Here is a 16179-nt window from a genome sequence, read left to right as displayed (position 1 = left end):
GACTGAGGCTGACCAATGGGGAGAGTTGGTGGGGGAAAGTAGACTGCAAATGTCTTAGTATAGAGCTGGCTCAAACTTGTAGTCCGATTACAGTAGAGCAGGTCAGTATTAAGCAGAATACACTGATGGCACTGATGACATCGTTTGCTGTAGTGATCAGAGATTGAATATTAAAATGCCCAACTCTTCCCTTTCCTCTTAACATTTGTGCTGCTCTGCTCTCCTCTTTCCACAGGCGTGTCCACCTGTCTGGCTCTGGGCATCGTCTCTCCGAACGCTGCCTTCACTCAGATGGTGACAACCTTCGGTTTGGCGGGGATCGTCGGGTATCACACCGTCTGGGGTGTCACTCCAGCTCTGCACTCGCCCCTCATGTCTGTCACCAACGCCATCTCTGGTAAGACAAAAACTAACACAACCTTGATAAAACTGCTTTGCTTTAGGTGCTTGTATAAATGAAAAATATTGTTGTGTTCTGATGCTATAAATTCTGCATATCCTTCATTTAGACAAGTACCTTCGTAAAATTCATAATTCATGGTGGCATGGTGGCTATGCAAACAAGAAAGCCAAAATTGTCTGTAAAAGTTTCGATCTAATCCAGGAGTCTCCAGCTTTTTTCTTCTGGTGACTTTTACAAAACTAAAATACTAGAGAACTACTAATTTTAGAGATCACAAGAAATTGAGTTAAATGTAAGTACCACGGTCTTAGACAGGGAACAGTTATAGCCTGTAAAGATAAAAAATAAACCATTATCCATTTATTAGTGCAGAGTCAGGCATCAAAATTATACATTTACAATGGCAGTCAAGTAAATATTTCAGCACAATATATATAATACAATATAATAAATGTTGTCTTAACTTAGAAATGATGAAGGAAGTACCATTTTGTTTTAAGGGTGTGTGTTTTTCTCCCCAGGTTTGACTGCTGTGGGTGGTCTGGTGCTGATGGGAGGAGGTCTCACTCCCTCCTCGTTACCACAGGCTCTGGCTTTGGGCGCAGCGTTCATCTCCTCCATCAACATTGCAGGTCTGATGGAAGTATTTTATTATTGCTTTTGATTTAATGCCTTAATTCCATCAAACATTATTTATTGGCTCTTAAAATGGCAGTGATGTTTAGAAAATAAAAAAAAACAATTATACATTTTCTGCAGCAGAGGTAAACAAAAATCAGGTTTATGGGCCCCTTAGTGGATTGGGGCACATGTGTGTATTCTGCTAATAGATGTAATGCTTGTGATAACATTAAAAATGACATTTGTAACTATGATTACATTAAGTCTCTTTGTTTCTCTTTGTCCAGGTGGTTTCTTGATCACACAGAGGATGTTGGACATGTTCAAGCGTCCCACTGACCCTCCGGAGTATAACTATCTGTACGCTCTCCCCGGGGCTGCGTTTGTGGGAGGATACGGAGCTTCTCTGGCTTCTGGATACAGCATTGAGCAGGTATAAGGCCTGGGTCATGTGATCATGGATAAGCTCTTGTGAATAATGGAGATGCAACCTTTTATATCTCTTTATGGTTGTGAAATATTGTAATTTCTTGTGATTTTTTTTTTTTGTATGAATGCTTAGTTTTTGGATAGTTTTTTTTCACAATTTTGTTGAGATTTTTGATGATAGTTTGGCATAACTGCACATGGAAAGGGAGACATATGTGATAGTGTTTCCTATTAATGGAAGAGACTATGGTGGACCTCCATAATCTAAAATTCTCCCCCTTAGTTACTTTGTGATGCCAATGTACCAGTCCAGGTTGTTTTTAGACTATTTGTTGCACTGTCTTATCATAAAAATTTTAAAAGGAACAAATACTGGGCAAAAAGGATTATTTTAGTATTAAATGTAGGCAATAAACTGCATTTATGCTCCACAAATTGAATTAAATTGAATAAAAATTAAATGATATGATGAAATTATGATCTAAATTATTTGTACTGCCATAGTCTGTCTAGAATTTAAACACTGTTAAACTATAGATATACATATATTTCTTGAAATTTGTAAAAAAAAAAAAATCTGATTTCCCTGTTGTAATTCCAGATGATGTACCTGGGGTCTGGCCTGTGCTGTGTCGGGGCGTTGGCCGGTCTGTCCGCTCAGGGCACCAGTCGCCTCGGTAACGCCCTCGGCATGATGGGCGTCGCTGGGGGCATTGCTGCGACGCTGGGGGCCCTCAAACCATCCCCGGAGCTGCTGTCCCAGATGTCTCTCGCCATGGCAACCGGAGGAACTCTGGGTAAGTCTTGGTTCAGTCCTGGATCAAACAGGTTTAGTCCCAGTTTTGATGGCCAGGAAATTTACACCATAGACTGTATATTTGAATGGGCATAGCTAACCGCGTTCCAAATAGGAAGTTGGGGCATGGACGTGCTTCCTATTCCTTCTGACTCCGGCTTCAATTGACTTGCAGTGAAATATTGTCACTCATCTCTGTAACTGCTGCAGTGAGCCACATCATTTTGGTCGTATTAACCTGATCTACATGATTCTTTTTATTTCTCTATTTTGTCCATTTATAAATTCCTATTCCTTTAGAGTGTGGCTACAAATTTGCCCCAGTAATGTCTCTCATCATGAGCTTCATTTGCCTGAAGATGAATGCCATCTCCCTTAGTCTACTTCTTTATACAGTCTATGGTTTACACTGAATTCATGGGGACTTGCCTCATTTTTGGGCTCACTACGTAAATCCTAAAATATTACGCAGACATCATTTTAAATTTAAGATATAGGTTACAATGGGTTAACGTTAAAAATAGTTTTTACTTGGCTTGGTTTAGGATTGGTCTCCAGGAAATGAAAAAGTAATGTAATGTCCCTAAAGCTGATAAAAACCCAGTATTTGTATATGTGCGTGTGTGAAAGTGCTGCTAGTGTTTTATTTTTGTTTGTTTTTTTCCCAATCCTGAAAACTTTCTATTTCAATGATTGTAAAACTTCTAATCCCAGACGCCATCTCCATGAAATATTTGGGTTTCTGAATACCACAAGACTTACAAAGACTGAAACCAGACCATACCACTTCTAAGAAAGAGACAAAAATCACCTAAAGCAAGACTTTAAACCAGATCTACTCTCAGTTCAGTAATGCTGAACAAACACTAGTCGAGGTTTATTTATGTAGCACATTTAAAAACATACAGTGCGGCCCCCAAGGTTAAAAACACAGATACAACTATAGAAAATCAATTTGAGTTAAAAGCCAGTGTAAAACATGTGTTTTCAGCAGCAAATGGAGGGTGTGCCAATTTAGGGCCAGTTCATAGTCTGTTTGGAAATGTCTAACCAGCTAGAAACCACATCCCAAATATGAAGTTAGTATGGGCACACTTCTGACTCAGTTGATTTAAATTAACTTTATATCTCAAAAAGTCGTCCCCTCTCTCTAGCTGCGATCAAGCCCCTTATTTTAATCTTAAAAACACCAGGATCATGCAGAGCGAGTTAACACAGACATTTTTATTTTGCTATTTTGTCCGTAAATAAATTCCTACTCGTAATATGGAACATAACTCAAAATACACTCTCAAAAACTGCCAGCCTCAGTGAGCTTCATTTGACTGGAGCTGAACGCTATAGGTGACGTCACACTCCCTACAGTCTAGAGGCCGCTACAGCAAAGGATCCATCATCTCTTGCTTAAAACTAAAGTCATTTTCATAATAAAGCCCTTTTTTATTTGTAAAATGTAAATCATAGGCCTGTCACAATAACTAATTTTGATGTAAAAACAAACAATAAATTATGATACTGAAACAAATATATGCCACTGACACAAAAACCAAAAAGCAGGATTATTCAAAAAAACTATTTTACTTGCAAAAAATAAATAGCAGAATTAAATACTTCTGTAGTTACGATAAGGGGAGTCAAGAATTGGAACCTCTTCCTATTAGTTTGTAAGTAATTCATATAGTTTAGTGTATAACGCCTGATAAATGCAAAAAAACAGCTCATGTTAAATTAGAAGAGGGTGGTGGGATTAAATAAATCTTCTTCCCACTCCTTTTTGTGCTTTTTTGTGGTTATTTCTATTATTTCACTAATGTTACATGTCCCATTGTATAATAGTAATTTATATTTGAGGGGGCCCATGTGAAGTTTCTTCCCCCAGGCCCCCAAATTTCTGTCGACGGGCCTGGTTAGGATACATATAGAAGTTATTTATTCAGTCCTCTTCATCTGAAATCTAATTGTAATCCAGAAAAAAACAAAGCTTCTCCCACTAGTACAAAGCAAAACACGCTTGATAAATATTGACCCCCAAAATAATTGATCCATTTATCGTATATTGAACCATAATTCAACATAGCAATTATCATGACAGGCCTAGTATACTGTTGTTTTAGACCCGGTTTAGTGAAAATGGTCAAAACTTGAAAAACCCGAAGGAGAACGTGTCAACCGACGATACAACCACTGGCACCACCATAATGGACCCAAGGCACGTCTTGTATTGTAAATGATTAGAAAAAGACCTGAGGAATTTGTATAATTTGTATATACAATTGTGCTCACATGCAACTGCCCTGTTCTTTGTAGAGTATAAATTGTATTTCTAATTGAAAACAGAGCATCTATCTTGCTGTCAGCAGTGCCGTGTCTGTGGTTATTTCCCCTTTTATTTAAATCCTCATTAACACGAGACAGGCAGCTGGCTACTCGGGTTTACTGTGGGGTAAACTAGTAACACGCACAGTTCAGGAAAAGCTTAAATCAGAAACTGTTTGAAGATTTCTGAAGACCATGTGTTCAGAATGAGATGAAAACATGTGTCGAGATCAATTTGATTTGCTTTCCTTTGTAGCGCCAATGTCAACTCCTTACCTCCGTCAACTTCACAAAAATAATATAAATGGCCAAATAAACCATCAGACCACGAAGCAATTTTTAATTTTCGGGATAAGTAAGTAGAATAACAGTAGCTATAATTAATAACTTGGTAATATTACACAAAATTGACTCTTGTGAGCTTTAAGCCATGTTTGAGTACTGTTACCGCATCAAAAACATACCAGCAGTTGTTTTGTTTCATTCACACATGTTTGAGTAACACTTTATTATAGTCTGTCTGCATCTCCAAAGCTCAAAAATGCTGTTCCACCTTGTGATGATACGATTTTTCAAGATTTGTGGAGTGCATTTGTCTGAAATGAAACAAAAAAACTCCAGGTATGTTTTTGATGAGGAAATTACATAAAACAACTAGGCAGAGCATTTAAAGCACCCATATTATGCACTTTTCTGATCAATGTTTTTACTGGAGGATTAGAGATGTAACAATATGAAAATGTCACGGTACGGCATTGTCACGATATTAATTTTGCCATACTTATTGCAGTATTCTGGAGATGCTAACAGAATTTTTAAAAAGCTACTTTTTCAGGGTTCCCACAGTCATGTAACTCCTGAAAGTCATGGAAATTGAAAATGTCATTTTCCAGGCCTGGAAAAGTCATTTAATTTTCTTTCACGCAACTACAGCGTTCTGTTAAGTTTTCATTAGGCTATTATTGATTATTTCTGAACGTATGCGCCTTTTTGTTTAAAATGGACGACATTAAATGCACTGACAGTATTTTGAATGTTAAAAAAACTATAATAATAAACCATAAGTTGAGTGTAAAGGGTTAACATTTCATATTTAGCCCTATCTGATTAATTCAACACATGTAGGGTGCCATAAAGTCATGGAAAATTCACATTAGGTCATGAAAAAGTTATGTTTTTAAATTTTGCCAGTGAAAGAGTGAGAACACTGCTTTTTCAATTTTTTTTAAAAACGCAAGTATTTGGTGATCCATTATACTGTCATATTCCTAAGAGTTAATATAGAAAAGTTAGAAAAGTCACAATACATCAGTTATTCTTACATCCTTATGTACGATGTGCAGTTGAAGTATTACATATAACTGCACATATTTTAGTATTTTATGGTTATGGCTTTTCTTCAAGTGTGTGTGGAGTAGGTGTAGGGACAGTTGGAGATGCACTGATCCAGCTTTTTATCTTCCAGTACTGTTGTTGACATTTTGGCTTTTAAGTATGATACCAGTGCAGAGGCTGAAATAATTTCCTTTTTAAATGATAAATGCAACACATTGAGATCATTGTCTCCAATACTCCATGTGTAATTACAAAGCCACTTTAAAAAATACAAGTTCAACATTACAGACTAATGAGTCAATATTGGCAAGGTAATTGTCTTAATTACACCAATGTATAAACCAAAATGGAATATCAGCTGAACCGATACCTTGGAACTGATCCAATACATCAAGAATTTTTAATATTGGTGCCGATATTAGATACCAGTGTTGTATCGGTGCATTCCTGGGGCAGTAGTTTGTTACAGCAGAAATTTTAACATTTACTTGGACTTTTACGATGGGGAAAAAAAGTTATATTTTGGTGTATCGTTTTGCATTATGTCTTTTATATAAATGTTATGTCATAAGTCAAGGGAGATAAATATTAGATTTTATTAGATCGACCTAGATCACTGACTTTTATTCCAGGCAGAGGCAACACAAATATTAGTTAATCTGTAAATGAACCCAGAGACTTTGTATTGGAAAAAAAATGGGCCATAGGGTAAAAGAGTTCAGAAAAAATAAATAAATAAAATGGTTTCAAGCTGTTTGAAAACAGAATGTTAATATGGAAACAAGTCAGTTTCAAGTTAAATGTTCTTAAACATTTAACCTTAACCAGTCAAGCCCCACCAAAAAGTTACATAATCTTCTAGGCTGGGCCTTGCATTTAATTAGAAATGAGTGAATCTGGAAGTTCAATTGTCAGGGATGGGTCTCCGTGAGGTCTATAGCCAATCCTGTCAGTAAAAGCATGTGGTTTGGAAAAGGAAACTGGAATTTGTTTTGTTATGTGTTTTTTAAATGGCAATTATCCATCCATCCATCCATTTTCGTCCGCTTATCCGGGGCCGGTCGCGGGGGAGCAGCCTAAGCAGGGACTCCCAGACTTCCTTCACCCCAGACACGTCCTCCCAGCTCCTCCAGGGGGACCCCGAGGCGTTCCCAGGCCAGCCGAGAGACATAGTCCCTCCAGCGTGTCCTGGGTCTTCCCCGGGGCCTCCTCCCGGCGGGACATGCCCGGAAACACCTCCCGAGGGAGGCGCCCAGGAGGCATCCGGAACAGATGCCCGAGCCACCTCAACTGGCTCCTCTCGACGTGGAGGAGCAGCGGCTCTACTCCGAGCTCCTCCCGTGTGACTGAGCTCCTCACCCTATCTCTAAGGGAGCGCCCAGCCACCCTGCGGAGGAAACTCATTTTCGAGCGCTTGTATCCGCGATCTCGTCCTTTCGGTCACTACCCAGAGCTCATGACCATAGGTGAGAGTAGGAACGAAGACTGACCGGTAAATCGAGAGCTTCGCCTTTCGACTCAGCTCCCTCTTCACCACACGGTCCGATACAGCGACCGCATCACTGCCGAAGCTGCACCGATCCGCCTGTCAATCTCACGTTCCGTCCTTCCCTCACTCGTGAACAAGACCCCGAGATACTTGAACTCCTCCACTTGAGGTTTTTTAAATGGCAATTATTCAAAGTTTATATTATCTTTCAATGTTACTTCCGTGAATATACAAAAGACAAAATCCAAGTTATGAGGGGGACAAAACTGCAATCTTTTTTTTTTGCATATTTCTCAATCCTAGTCTAACCTATAGTCTAAATTTAAACTAGAGGATTTGTTCAAATGTTTTCCAATCAGTAACATGTATGTACTTAGAACCAGTGGTGGAATCTAAATGTAAATGTAGTAAAGCACTGTACTTAAGTAATTAAAAAATGTAGGCATCAGCACTTTAAGTACATTTGTGGCCATACCAGCTTGTCAGATCTCATCATATCTCAGAAGCTGAGCAGGGCTGGGTCTGGTTAGTACTTGGATGGGAGACCACTGGGAATTCAGGATGCCACAGTGATATGCCAGTGGTGAAAACTGTTGTTGTGTCCCTCATGTACAAGGCACTTCATGGTGTATGCGTGTGTGATGGTGGTGGTTGGAGGGGCCGATGGCGCAGATTGGCAGCCTCACTTCCATCCGTCTGTCCCAGGGCAGCTGTGGCTACAATAGTAATTTGCCACAACAGAGTGTGGAGTGAATGAATAATGCTAAAGTAATGCTATGTAAAGTGTCTGAGTGTACAAAAAAATCGCTATATATGAAACTCATCCATTATTACACTTTAAAGCAGATACTTTTTACTTTTACTTTTCAGTTCTGTTCAAAAATGTATTAGAGTAGAAAATATAGATGCCTGCTCTCAAATGTACTGAAACAAAAGTTGTTGTTTTTTTTTTGGTTTTTGTTTTTGTCTGAGAAAGAAAAACTGCTAGAAAATAAGGTTGAGGTTAAAATTGTTTTGATTTTGATACAGTTATATGCAAAATTTTGTTCAGTCAGTACATTTGAAGGTTTATTAGATCTCAATCTGTGTGAAATACTTATACTTTTTACTGTTAACGTACATTTTAAAGGGGTACTTTAATCACATGAGGAAAACCTACATGAGTATATCTTTTGCTCCAGTATCTGTACTTTCAACACTGTTTATAACTCAATGTCATTTTCCGTCATCTCCAGGTCTGACGATTGCAAAGCGCATTGAGATCACAGACCTGCCTCAGCTGGTGGCGGCGTTCCACAGTCTGGTGGGCATGGCTGCGGTGCTCACCTGTATCGCAGAGTACATGATCGAGTTCCCTCACCTGGAGGCGCACCCAGCCGCCGGCGTGCTCAAGACTGTGGCGTACCTGGGCACTTACATCGGAGGAGTCACCTTCAGCGGGTCCCTGGTCGCCTATGGGAAACTCCAAGGTGAGTCCTGACAGTTTTGGATTTTCTGGGTTGATACTTAGTTCAGATCAGTCAGTTCTTTATGGAGCTTGGGGATGGGGATGAGAGTGACTAACGAACTACAGATTGGCCACATTCACATGATGATTTTCAATTGCAAATGAATTTTTCCGAATTAAATAGTTAGGAATTTAAATTATTCTCAGAGTTTACATGGATATACGGTAATGATTCCGAATTAAAATTTACATGGAAAACACGTTAAATCTGTTTTATTTAATTCTGCTCAACGTCTGGGGGCCGGGAAGGGTTCTGATTGGACAGGGACATAACTGTATTTACGTCTACTGGAAAAAAATGCACATTTCAGCTGCTATTGGCTTTTTTTTTTTTTTTGTTGTGTGTCATATCAGTTTTTTGTTACACCACAGACACAAACACAATACAAACTTTTTTCACTATCTTGCAGTGCGTCATCGCTTCAAAAGGGCAACCCAACGTGCCTGCGCTGAACAACCGGAGGAATAGACATTGACATGATCACGGAATAAATTAATTTGTCTTTAAAATCGGAATAAACTACCCGACTTAATTCCCTAATGATTATTCGGAATTAAACTTAAATCCGAATTAAGTCTTTTTACAGCCAAATTGTTACTCAAATTAGACTTTATTTGATCTTTTGAGCAGAGCAGTACCTTCAGTTGACATAATTGATGCCAAGACTTGAGTTCAGAGATGTATTGATATTTTGGGCACTTTTTGGTTCATTTTTTGTTTAATTAACTTTTTGTGTAAGATATTTTCAAGCACATTCCTGATGCATTATTGAAATATGAATATTGTGATCATGATGATGCCAAAAAAAATATACCGGTAGATACATTTTTGTCAATATCACCCACTCCTAGCTAGAACTAGTATCAGAACAAGATTTTTTTTTTTTTATAAAATTGATGGACACTAAAGCAAAATCTTGGACGTGCTTGTTTCCAAAGAAATTAGTTTAATGCAGGTGTGTGGAGTTTTTGTTTTGCCTGGAATATTCCAATGAAGAGAAACATGTGAAGGACCCTCAAGCCATAAAGTTGCATCTCTTACTATAATTCAATTACAATTACCATCATGAGGAGTCTAGACATTTGACAAAAGCAACTTAAGGTCCACTGCACAAGAAATCCCTTAAATCCAAAATCAATGTTTGTCTTATTACTCAAACACAGAGTCATCCCAAATAAGTCCCAGCTCTTTTAAGTCTGATTGCTGCTTTGATCCTGATCCTTCAGTAAATCCATGCTTGGGACAGGACGTGATTTGGGCTTATTTCACCAATTTGTGAATTGTTCTCTTGTCTGATCACTTGTAATAGACTGTTTAATTTTTAGGCTCAGATTTAACATTACAAAGGGCAGTGGCTGGTTGTTTGCATTCATCTGCTTTTATCTCAGAGTCAGGATTTTGAAGTCCCCGGTAACAATCATTAACTTATTTACTGCCAGTTCCGCCCCTGGCATGCAGGGCAGGAACCCAAGTCTTTCAAGAATCATCAAGTCCACTCAAGCAAAATAATAATAATAATAGCCTTTTAATGGAGCTAACCCTGTAAGTTTTCTTGTTACCGTTCTCAAAAGCTAAACGTTAATGTTGTTCATTTTAACCAGCACTAGTCAAAGGTCCTATATTACATTAAAATGCCTGAGAGCTTTAAGATGTGTTATGATGCTACCACCTCAAAAACACACCTGGAGTTGTTTTTTTTTTTTTAGATTATTTTTGGGCCATCTCCACACAATAGATTCCAGGTATAGAAGAAAAACAACTCTGGCTGCTTGTTTTGACCTATTTTTCCTGAGATTCATGTGCGTTTTTCAAGTCTGAACATTTCATTTGCCATATTCTCCATGCTCCACATGAATGCAGCATGAGACTTGATTTATTACAGGGTCTGATCTTTTCTATGGAGGCCTCAAATCAGCCTGACAGTTCAATCACTAAACACTTAAACATCACAGTATAACCAACCTTTAGTGAGGCTTGGGGAACATACTTTGTCCCATGGAAACATATAAATAGTAAGTTTGTGTTTTCCTATTGGTTTTTATCTGCGGCATGAAGAGCTGTTTTATGAAACCAAAGAGCCTTAAGATGTGAGTTTATCTGACTAACTAACTCAAAAGTCAGTGGTTTGATTGTAGTAATGATAAATATGTCTATATTTTAATAAATGCATGTACTATATGGACGGAATAACTTCAGAAGTGCAAATAAATAAGGATATCCATGCGGGTTATATTTTATTAATGGAAAGGTCCTTCAAATTGGGAAGGAATCATTTCTAAGGGTTTTTGTGTTTTTTTTTTTTGTTTTTTTTTGTTTTCTCTTTTCAAAATTGTAGCAGCAGCCCATTATCTAAAATGTGTTTTTATTTGTAGGCCTCCTGGACTCTGCCCCTCTGATGTTGCCCGGGCGACATGCCATGAACGCAGGTCTGATGGCGGCGTCGATGGGAGGCATGATCCCGTTCATGCTCACGAACAGCTACACCACTGGGATGGGCTGTCTGGTCGGAGTGTCCGGCCTCTCCACCATCATGGTGAGGGGGAATTGTAAATACTTATTTCTTTAAAGGGACTGCACATTTTACATGTAAATATGTGAAGATTATTGCCAAAATGGCTAGATCCATCTTCAGTCCCTCTGCAGGTTGATGTTAAATGTTAAACCATTGGGAACCTCCTGAGAATCTTTGGAGACCCCAAATTTGGATCCAGTGACTGTTATACTCATCTCGATCCCTCCTTCCAGGGTGTGACTCTGACCATGGCCATAGGAGGCGCTGACATGCCCGTGGTGATCACGGTCTTGAACAGTTATTCCGGATGGGCGCTCTGTGCCGAAGGTTTCCTCCTCGACAACAACCTCATGACCATCGTGGGCGCTCTCATCGGCTCGTCTGGAGCCATCCTGTCCTACATCATGTGTGTGGTGAGTGGAATTTCTAATGTGTACGGTTCATTAGAGTGGTTCTCAAACAAATCGCACAAAGTACTGCCTAAAATAATATATATGGTTTATATTGGAGCTAAAATGAGATTAAACCATGGATTAAGTTGGTTATAATTAATCCAAGGAGGACAAAAATGTTGTCTCTGAATAAATGGACTGCAGTAAGTTACCACCAGAGTGACATTGCTCTGCCCTAGATAACAACTGTTAAGGTCTTTATTTGACACCATATTTGGCAAATGAAGTGGTTAGTTGGTTTATTAGTGGGACTGTAATGAAACAACTGTATTCTAGTAAATAAGATTGAACTGATTTATATACATTATATATAATAGGAAAATATGGAGAACTGTGCTACTGACATAAATCCTGTGTCTTCCTTCCCGTTTAGGCCATGAACCGCTCCCTGCCGAATGTGATCCTGGGTGGTTACGGCACGACCTCCACGGCTGGAGGGAAGCCCATGGAGATTGTAGGAACTCACACAGAAGTGAACGTGGACCAGACAATTGATATCATCAAAGAGGCCAACAACATCATCATCACTCCAGGTAATGAGACAGATACTCTGGGCGGATCAAACTGACAAAATAAGAATTGATACCTGGATATTTGTTTGGATTATCTTCTAAAAAATATTAACTTGCACTGTTTTGCTAAAATGTACCTGTTGATTTTAGAAAGTACTTATAAGGGATTAAACGTAGACTGCAGTGTGATATATTGCTGAAGAAAACTATAATATTGAAACTAATTTATGCCACTGTCTGACACAATGAATGTAAAGCAGGATTATCCTCAAGAACATCTCAAAATGTATTATATGAAAAAAACATGAACTGCAATAGATAAATAGCAGATTCAAACACTTGAGTATTTAGTTTCTGTCTGTAGTGACTCATAGGTTTTTTATTCAACCCTCTACAGCTGAACTCTCATCCTCCACCAATACAAAAAAGTACCTTCTCTATATCTACCACCAAAGTAATTGTTCCAGCTCAAATATATTGAACAATTAGTCAGTATAGTAATTCTATAGTGTTGAACAGAAAGTCTATGCACCTTTTTTTTTTTTTTTAAGCAGTTTTAGATCAATATTGAAGTCTAACATTCATAGATCTAGTGTCGTAGTCCTCGACCGTTTTTTTTTTTTTTTTTGTGGACTTGGTCTCGTCTCAAACAAACTCGACTGCATTTGGACTCGATCTTGTCTCTGTCTCAAGGTTTGAAACTCGACAAGTGATAAAATGGGGATAGATTTATAAAAACATTTATCTATGTGCTACAATAACTGTAATATACAAATGTTGAAAATGACAAAGATGGTCTGGATTTGGTCTTGATGGGCTGTGGTCTCGGTCTTGCCTCGGCCTTTAAAAGTCGTCTTGGTCTTGTCTCGGTCTCGGGACCCTGTGGTCTTGGACAGGTCTTGGTCTTGATTAGTGCGGTCTTGACTACAACAAAACATAGATCATCATTTTTACATTTTGTTTAAAGGTACACTGTGTAACTTTTCTGGTGGAGGGTCTATCAAATGCTTTTCTCCATAGAGACATTATTGCTTTGTCTGGAATGTTTCACAGTATGGCATTAAACCTTTCTTTCTTCATTGAGACCAAATCAGACCAAGTTACAGGTCAGATCTGTGGAGAGGCGACACCACTCATAGTCAGAATGCATGGTTTTTTGTTTTGTTTTTTTTTTTGTTTTTTTTATAAAACCACCTGTAATTGAATAAATGTAAGGTAGAGCTGTTTAATGTCATACTGTGGAACATTCCAGGCAGAACTGTTACACATCCATAGAAACAAACAGAGAAGGGCCCTCAACCAAAAATAGTGCACTTTTTTATTATAGTTTGACATGCAACACCTGAAAACAACCATTAACATGTTGTCTTTTAACAAAGTGTCAACACCCAACATTTACTGTAACGGCAGTTTAAGAGCAGCTATGGTGAGAGAATTGGCTAATATTAAACGTTCCTTTTAAAAATCTCAGTTTCTGATTTCAAACAAAACTGTCCATCTGAAATAAAACTGATTTGTTGCTTTTGCTCCCCAGCTGCGGACGATTAATGTCAAAATGTCCGAAACAATCACGCTCAGACTTCAGATTATCACTACCCCGACGCTGCCAAAAACTGAATCAGACACTGCATAAACTATCAAAACAAGTGGCTGTCAATTGGGACCTGAGACGTAACAGATGTAGCCACTAGAGGGAGCAATCTGTCAAATTATGCTTTTTTCTCTCACAACATATAGTATATAGATGTCCAGATACTCATCATAGATTCAATATTAAAACTGGTTTTAAAATGCTCAATTGAACTATCAGTACTTGAAGAAAACATGACAAACCTTGAACCTTTCCTTAATCGCTTTAGTAAAGTCTATATCAGAACTAGTTTAAGACCATAAGACCACAGTTATGTATAAAAAGGTACAGGGCAGCATATATTGAAGAAACAATATTGTGAATGCTGTTTTGAAGAGATGCAAATTTTGAATATTGTGAATAACTGAAAATAAACTCAAATCGAATGGCTGTAAAAACAGAATTTAAAATAAAAATGGAATAAACTTATGTTATAATGTCATAAATGTATAAAAAGGACTATAAAATTACTCACGAATGCAGAAATATCCCTCTAGTCTGATACTTGATCCTCAGTTAATATCCTCAATCAGGCACATTTCTGTTGGACTGCCAAAGTTAACAAGATTGTCCCTCTCAAAATTGCAATATAATTTTTTGGCAATATTCCCCACCAATTGTCTAAAGGTATCAAAGAAATTGTTATTGTCAAGTATAGACTTTTTTTGCAGTATCAAAGTGATGTTTAAGTTCTTGGTGTCAGGCAGTGGTATAATGTAATATAGGTTAAAGTAATGAAGTACTGTACCTGTAATGAAGTAAAAGTAAAAATCTACTTACATTTGTGAGCATGTATCTCTTACTTTCAGTCCTGTTCAAAATGTTGAGGAAAAGAAAAAGTTTTTTTTTTTTCTCTGAGACCTGCTGAAAAGGCTGCAGGGTTATTTTTAACTCGTTCATATTTTGAGCAAACAAAATACACAAATAAAAACGGCTATAAAAATGATTCAGTTGTTTCTACTGAACAAAGTTAAGCACAAATCTTTATCACTATATATTAAGTTTTATTAGATTTCAATCTGCATGAAATACTTTTACTCTTTAAGTACATTTTAAATGGCTATTTTAATACTTTAACTAGAGTGTTTTCATGTGAAACTTACTTAGTTTCTAGTGGAGTGTCCGCCACTTGCTTGTCTCCATGGAGATATTACTGTTTTGCCTTTTTAATATAACAGAATGCAAATAATAAACTTGGTAATTACAATGAAGACATGTTAATGCTTAGATCTATGGAGAAGCAAGCAAGAATTAATATTTCTAAGGTATTTTGATCTCTAAAACAACTATAATTGAACAAATGTAAGGGTTATATTTTGAATGCGTTAACCTCTCCATGGAGACGAGCAAGTAGTAACCCTAACCCTCCACCTTAGAGGTTACATAGTGCACCTTATTAAATATCAAAATCGAGGACTTCTTCCACCACTGGTATCAGGACAACACTAAAACTCACACAAAAAAGTGAAGTCCCGGGGGGCATCTGTGTGGTCCAACATGCTGCTTTGATTAGACAAACAGTGAAATGTCATACACACGATTCAGACCAGACAGTCCTGAGTCTGTCAACAACAAAAGCATTACGGCGCGGAAACAGGAGGCTCAAATTTGTCTGGAGAATTTGAAAAAAAATGTTTTGTGCTTTGACCAAAAAAAAAAAAAATACTCATGTTCAATTTTTTTTCACTGAACTTTATAAGGGGGTTACTGGGAGGTGAGGCAGAAGAAGGAAAAGCAGTTCTTTGCACGCAGGGGACCCAAGTTCACCCCCATACACGCAATGGGACAATGTTTTGGGTAGAAAAGATTTTTAACAGAAATTGTGGTGAAAGGGGCTAAAAGCGGAGCCAAAGAATGAGGTTTAAAATAACTGGTTTATTGTGTTAAATCCTCCAGGGCCCTTTTTAGCTTTAATTCAAGAACAATGGACTCGTATGACTAAAGAGATGCAAATTCAAAACAAATATTTAAATGTATGTACCAACTCGACAAACAAATCGTGTATGGTTTATGGGACGCCAGTGAGTAATTTTCACATTGCTGCTCTGCTCTGCTTTTCAGCATCTATTGTAATGCAAAAGAAGAACAATTAACAAAAGGAGGAACTGCAGACTCATACTTCAAACTCTGTCTCAGTATGACTACTGATATTATTATATACTAGGATGTCTGTTAA

At 37.9% G+C, this 16179-nt stretch overlaps 1 protein-coding gene across 1 annotated transcript in view; it reads left to right on the top strand.

Moving 5' to 3' along the window:
* LOC110172857 (NAD(P) transhydrogenase, mitochondrial-like) overlaps positions 1 to 16179 on the top strand; it is a 34298-nt gene that overhangs the window by 13574 nt on the left and 4545 nt on the right. The window contains exons 11-18 of the mRNA XM_055154829.1: positions 236 to 397; positions 925 to 1035; positions 1312 to 1457; positions 2055 to 2250; positions 8625 to 8858; positions 11270 to 11430; positions 11643 to 11822; positions 12235 to 12394. Coding sequence (XP_055010804.1) covers positions 236 to 397; positions 925 to 1035; positions 1312 to 1457; positions 2055 to 2250; positions 8625 to 8858; positions 11270 to 11430; positions 11643 to 11822; positions 12235 to 12394 — 1350 coding nt within the window. The remainder of the gene's footprint in view (positions 1 to 235; positions 398 to 924; positions 1036 to 1311; positions 1458 to 2054; positions 2251 to 8624; positions 8859 to 11269; positions 11431 to 11642; positions 11823 to 12234; positions 12395 to 16179) is intronic.

This window comes from Boleophthalmus pectinirostris, unplaced genomic scaffold (assembly GCF_026225935.1).
Source record: "Boleophthalmus pectinirostris isolate CB_2022bp ecotype Guang Dong unplaced genomic scaffold, ASM2622593v1 HiC_scaffold_19, whole genome shotgun sequence".
Classification (NCBI taxonomy): Eukaryota; Metazoa; Chordata; class Actinopteri; order Gobiiformes; family Gobiidae; genus Boleophthalmus; species Boleophthalmus pectinirostris.
Note: the sequence above shows the minus strand (reverse complement) of the source record. Positions and strands in the feature narration are given on the sequence as shown.